At 32.2% G+C, this 7059-nt stretch overlaps 1 protein-coding gene across 1 annotated transcript; it reads right to left on the reverse strand.

Moving 5' to 3' along the window:
• Positions 1-363: 363 nt before the first annotated feature.
• Positions 364-6069, reverse strand: LOC111715240 (transmembrane protein 53-A). The gene is made up of 9 exons (XM_023490547.1): positions 5649-6069; positions 5027-5110; positions 4665-4704; positions 4180-4282; positions 3556-3620; positions 2237-2366; positions 2015-2093; positions 1265-1380; positions 364-463 (listed from the first exon to the last, which is right to left on the reverse strand). The coding sequence occupies exons 1-9, from the start codon at positions 5676-5678 to the stop codon at positions 364-366; spliced, it is 747 nt and encodes a 248-aa protein (XP_023346315.1). The 5' UTR covers positions 5679-6069.
• Between the last annotated feature and the right edge of the window lie 990 nt (positions 6070-7059).

The following is a 7059-nucleotide window of genomic DNA, read 5'->3' on the forward strand; positions in this document are numbered from 1 at the left end:
CTTTTTCGCAATTTTTTTTAGGTTTTAAAAAATTTCTCATCAGTTTACGCTTTGCTTTTTATTTTGAGAACAAAACAACAACTATCTTGGTTGCAACTATGTCAACCTGATTTATCATTTATGTTGAGGAGGTCAAGTTATGTTGAGCCTGAGCACTGGTCTATAGTAAAAGGTTTTTACTGTAATATTTTCTATAAACTTGGATATAAGTAAAAATATAGCTGAGCAGCAAGAAGTACATTATGGTAACTGATGTTATCAGAAGACACTCATTTGTTATTACTATTAATATGAAAACATTTGTTGGAAAATATGTTTGTGAGCAATAGTGTTTTCTGATTCTTGAAGATACTTCCTCCAGTTTTAATTTGATTGATCTGAACAATGAATAATAAACTCGACAAGATCCTTCTCATATTTCTCCGCCATGTTTCTTCTATTAAATCCATCCTGGTCATCTAACCTGCAACAACAGGGGATAAAGGGACTGTTGACATTATTTCAAGGGATTCTCATTTTTAAGAGTGAATGTACACTGTACAGGGTTATCCACAAAAGATGAAACTGAAAAGACTACCTAGAACTTTTAAAATATGATGGTATGAAGGTTGAATATTGATTTAAAATATGATTGTATGAAGGTTGAATATTGATTAGGATTTTAAAAGATAAATGATCTGACAAAGGTAAAACAAGTATTCATCTGCAGGTTAGAGGAATTACGATTACAAAATTAAATTCCTTACTGTCGTCTTTTAAGTCTCAAACTGTTGCACAATACTCAAAGGTATTAAATATTTATTCACTTTGATTTTGATCAAGAAAGGTATTATTGTTTATGTATTTCAAAATTTATTATTTGCTGGTAAGGCAAAAAGATTAGATTGGTTTGTTGGGAGGAATAAAAGAGATAGGAGGAATGATGTAGATGTGATGTAAATATGTTTGAAGGTGGGGGTGGTAGCTGTTGTATCTGATCCTTAATTTAATTTATCTCTAAATTGTTTTTTATTCACTGATTGTGCTCTAAGACAAACAAAGCAATAATTGAAAATCTTTAAAAAGACTGATGTATGCAGTTTGAGCCACAAACAAAGCGTAACCCCAAACCTGAAGATTGCATGACTTGTTCTGCCTTTCATGAGATCTACACAAATTATGGAAGGCTATAAGTCGATAAAGTGTTTGCTATCAAAGATCTCTAAGCCATCTTTTAAAAAATCGTATTTAGTCGGACACTCTGTATGTAATATGTAGTATGTACCTAGAGAAGAAAACTGTCCCTCCTGAACCTTGTCTTTCTCGTCCTGCTTTCTCCACCCACTCTCTAGACCCATCCCAGAGGAATAGAGCTGGAGGAACAGATTCACACTGGATACTCTGAGATGGAAAATTATAAATCATGGTTTAATTATAACAGAAGTCGGATTAAATTAAACAGTAGAGGAACTTGGATATATAGCAAGTTGAACTCTAACTCCTTGTGCACTCTATAGAGAATTAGTTTAACTATAGTTAATCTCAAATAGGTTGTCAAGTACTTGACAACCTATTTGGTTAATCTAGATACATTGTTTCTCACTTTTTAAATCAGACTCTAATTTAGGTGAGAAATTTTATTTTAAACTCAAAGGCTTTGAAAAATTGAAGAATTTCGCAACCAGGATTTAGTATAGACTAGTATCCAAGTAATATACTAACCTGCCAGGGAGAAGACTGGAACCAGGGTCTAGTATAGACTAGTATCCAGGTACTATACTAACCTGCCGCCAGGGAGAAGAATGGAACCAGGATTTAGTATAGACTAGTACCCAAGAAATATACTAACCTGCCAGGGAGAAGACTGGAACCAGGGTCTAGTATAGACTAGTATCCAGATACTTTACCAACCTGCCAGGGAGAAGGATGAAACCAGGATCTAGAATAGACTAGTATTCAGGAACTATACTAACCTGCCAGGGAAAAGGATGGAAACAATGTCTAGTATAGACTAGTATCCAGGTACTATACCAACCTGCCAGGGAGAAGGATGGAACCAATGTCTAGTATAGACTAGTATCCAGGGACCTATTAGAGCAGTAAGGATGGATACACTGAACTCCAATAAGGAGAAAATCAGAAGATATAATCTAAAAAAAGAGTTCAGAGTTTTTTTCTAATTATAGTTTTTGATTTAAGTTTTCTGACCTGTTGAAATCAACTGTTTGAAAAAGAGCTTTCACAAAGGGTAAAAGACCAGATATTCGTATTATCGAAGACGATTCCCCTCACTGCGCTTCCACTGCCGCTGGTCTTTAATTCCTTTGCCAGGAATTGGTAAAGGCTTGCACCCGTCTCTCCACAAGCGTGGATAAATACTGGACTTTCTGAAATGTACATAGTGATTGATAAAAATCTATAAAATATCACATAGATTAACCCTGCTTATAAAAGTATCCTTAATTTTTAAGACAGGGTCTACTTTGAAGTGTCGCAACGCCTTGGGCTTTGATTTTACCACTCTAACTCACCTAAGCTTTTGTAGCCCTGTACATATTTTTAGCACTACAAAGCACTTGTGGTTAACTTTAGTTTTTAAAAAGTAATTGGCATAATTCTCATTTATTTTTCCTTGAAAGCTTGAAACCTTTAAATAACAGTGATATGTGATATAAAATATATTTTTTTTTATAATAAATGAGACAAATATTAAAGATTAGATAATGTTAGATAAAAGTGTGTATAGAGACAATAAAAAGTGAAACAACATAAAAGTAAGATATGAGAAAGATCAAAGTTATTTTAAGCTGAAAGGTAAATTAAAGTTATATACAAGTTCGATAAAAGTTACTGTATAAAGATTAACAAGAGTAAAGTAAAGTGTAAAAAAGAGTACATATGCTTAATTCATGTAAGATAAAAGTGTATAAAAGGTACATAAGCTAAATTAAAGTTAGATAAAATTGTAAAAAAGGTACAAAGTTAAATTAAAGTGTTAAAAGGTTCATAACTTCATACGCTAAATTAATGTGTTAAAAAAGGTACATAAGTTAAATTAAAGTTAGTTAAAAGTGTAAAAAGTATTATTGTTTATGTATTTCAAAATTTATTATTTGCTGGTAAGGCAAAAAGATTAGATTGGTTTGTTGGGAGGAATAAAAGAGATGGGAGGAATGATGTAGATGTGATGTAAATATGTTTGAAGGTGGGGGTGGTAGCTGTTGTATCTGATCCTTAATTTAATTTATCTCTAAATTGTTTTTTATTTACTGATTNAATTAGAAAAGTTAGGGAAAGGGTAGACAAGTTTGAGAAACGGTAGACAAGTTAGAGAACAGGTAGATAAATTTAAAGAAAGTCAGAGAAAAATGAGACAAATTTGATAAAAGTTAGATTAAAGTTAAAGAAAAGGTACTCAGAGATGAAAATTATGCATAAGTTAGATAATTTAGATGAAATTTGATGAAAAATAGATAAGTTTGATGAAAAGTATGCAAAACTAAAATAAGTTAGATAAGTTAGAGAAAAGTAGGATAAGTTAGTTTAAAATCTATAGAAAGTTAGTTAGTAGAATACCTGTTAAACAAAGCTCTGAAACTAACCCTGCCAATCTAACTGCAATTGGTTCAGTGCTCACTGATCTTTTTGCAAACAATGTTTATGCAAACTCAGAAGAGGTTGCAAATAATATATATAAGTTCTAAGAAGGGTTTGCAAACTCAAAAGGGGTTGCAAACAATATTCATTTAAGATGGGGGTTGCAAATAACATGTATGCAAACCCAGAAGGGGTTTCAATTTGCAACATTTTGAGAAGGGTGGCAAACATTGATTCTGAGAATTCTAAGAAAGGCTTAGAATCTATGTTCATGCAAGCTTTGAAAATGAAAGGGGGTTGCAAATAACATTTATGCAAACTCAGAAGGGGTTGCAAACATTATTTATGCAAAATTTTGAGAAGGATTTGCAAACAATATCTATGCAAACTTTGAGAAGTTTTTGCTAATGCAGTGTTTTTGTACACCCGGAAAAAGGGTTTATAGCAAACAATAATACGGAAACTCCAAAAAGTGGTTTCCATACTCATTAGGTTCAAAATTAAACTCCTAATTAATTATATTGTGATTACATGACGTTTTTATTAAAATTATTATAAAAAACTAGAATATCCCTTTTTCAAAATTAGGTTTGCAAGATATTCCTTAATATTTGTAGATCCATGTTTTGAGCAGTGTAGCGTACAGTAATAAATCCTCGGGATTCATAGATACTGCTCAACCATTCCAACTCATCATCCTCACATCCTTATAATAGCAATCGTTAAATACCAAGGGGGGGGACAAGAAGGCGGTGCCCCACCTATGAAATCTCATTTTTCCCACTCGAAGCTGACGAAACATAGAAAACTATTGCGGTATTGTTGTCCTTCTCTTAAATCCAATTAATAGTTGACCATTTCTCTCCTTCCCTAACACTTTCAGTTTAAAGGGAGGGAGGGGGGGGATAAAATTTAATGTACAGAAAAAAAGAAATAAATTTTGCTCCTTAATAATAACTCATCTCTGTTAATGAATGCTCTAATGTATTATCTATGATATGGCTGATATGTCCTTTCTATGTGTCTCTGATATGTCTTTAAAACTGCCTGTCATATAATTAATGACTTATTTTTATTTAATTTCTAACCTTCCCATCCAAGAATATAAACCACAGGCTCCGTTACCTCCTAATATTTACTAATTTATAAACAGATTTTGTATATATTTACTAATTTATAAACAGGTTCTGTATATATTTACTTATATATAAACACTAAACAGGTTCTAGCTGTATATATTTACTAATATATAAAAACAGGTTCTGTATATGTTTACTAATATAAAAACAGGTTCTGTATATATTTATTAATATATAAACAGGTTCTGTATATATTTACTTATATATAAACAGGTTCTGAATATGTTTACTAATATAAAAACAGGTTCTGTATATGTTTACTAATATAAAAACAGGTTCTGTTTATGTTTACTAATTTATATAAATTGTTCCTCTGTGTCTAGGTTTGATGAGAAGGTTAGGTTTGTCTCCAGGTTAGGAGCAGGGAACGTGATATGAAACTCTAGCTCATCCTCCTGTATAGAATGAAATACAGCTGACACCAGCTTTAATGAATAGCTAGAAGTAGTTGAACTACGTAGGGTAATTTGAACCACTTCTCTTCAACCTGAACCGTTACACTAAAGAAGGAGTTCAACTTAGTCTACTTAGTTCAACTCTTCTCTCTAATTATAAAATCTGACCCCAGTTCAGTTTGTTCTTCCTGTTTTCTCTCAGCCGGAAAGAGGTTTGGAGAATTTTGCTCATATATCTTTTTCTTTTTCTGCATTTAATGGGACTGCCGTTATAATTTCAAGAGATCCTTCTGTAAAAGAGATAATATCAGATTAACAACGGTTCCCTTTAAACCTTATTTGACCAATAGTGTGAAATATATCGTCGTCGTTTTAACCTTGATCAGACAAAGATTTTAAGGGTTTCATTGTGAATCGAATATGCCACTCTATAAATGGAAAGTTAATCGAAATTACGAGCACGGCCCCTGGATATTGTTCAGCTGATTGTCCTGAAAGTTTTTAGCTAGAAATAATTGAATGGTTAGGTTAAACTTACACTATGACTTGGACTTGATCTACCATCCATTTTAATAACTTGATATATAACAGCACTATAATTAATCTAAACAATATCTAGAATAAGAGGAAATATAAATTTAGATTTTATTCCAGCAATTGTTAAAACACGAAGTGAGCTGTATTAGGTTAGTCACAAAAGATTACGCCCAGAAATTTTTTCTGCAAACAGTTAAGATAAATTACACAGAACTAATACAATGAGAACCAGAAAACTCTGGAATAGGGAGACGACTTTAACACTCAAGAATTATGGCTTAAAATACTTCAAGGATCATAAACAGCAATGTGCAGTCCAAACAGACCCTTTTACGTAATAAGTGACTCAAAAAGTTGCAAGTAATACTATTTGCTTTGTAACAACATCAAATACACTAAATTAATTCTTTAATGTCGTGTCGTCTACCTATTCCACAGTTTTCTGGTTCTCACTGTAGTATTTATTTAAATTCATTAATATGTATTGATCCTTTTAAAAACCATTAAATGTTTCTTTGCATCGTATTTGTTTCACGAATTTATTTTCAGGACTGTGGTAGAAAGCTACAGAAATATTCGCTACCTTCCCCTCCCCCAATTGCTACCATTCTATCACCTCTCCCCCTGCCACTAGGCAGGTAATAAAAAAATCAATAAATAAATAGATATACCTTCACATTTTTTTACACATTACAAACACTTCTTAACCTTATCTGACTAGAAGGTTGTGAAGTTTTTTGTTGAATTGAATCCAACAAAAATGTGTTAGATGGATGTTGAATTTGATGTTAAACCGGTCGCGGTATAAGGATGAACATTTTAAGAGTTTTCAAAAAGTGGTCTGCTTGATCTTTTCATTTGTAAAATTACCTGAAATAGGAAAACAGCTGTTAGACTCAAGTTATAACTTAGCTAGCCCAATTACACTATTTAAGACAAAAAAGAAGAGAACTAAAAATTGAAAGGAAGGAAGAGAACAGTAAAAGAAAGAATTAATAGGAAATATTAATTATTTAACACAAATATTTGAACCGGAGGGGTACTCAGAAGCGTTTAAAGATGTATATGTGCCCAGCTGATTCAATTCCTAAGATATTGCACATTTTTGCTTTAGTTTCTATAAGACAGAAACCAATCATTAGGCCTCATATGCTCGTTTTCTGCCTTATAGAAACCAAGCATTAGGCCTCATATGCTCGTTTTCTGCCTTATAGAAACCAAGCATTAGACGTAATTCTCGGTTTTATAAGGGTGAGAAATTGTTTCAGAAACCCAACTGTACAGTTTATAGACACCTTGCTTCGAAATAAAGTTGATGATTTCAGGTTGTGATATATGAATGATTTGTTTTGAATGAAATTGATTTTTTTACGATCCAAGTCGACATTAAAATATTTCTGAATTTGTAAGGA

Source organism: Eurytemora carolleeae, unplaced genomic scaffold, assembly GCF_000591075.1.
Source record: "Eurytemora carolleeae unplaced genomic scaffold, Eaff_2.0 scaffold1739, whole genome shotgun sequence".
NCBI lineage: Eukaryota > Metazoa > Arthropoda > Copepoda > Calanoida > Temoridae > Eurytemora > Eurytemora carolleeae.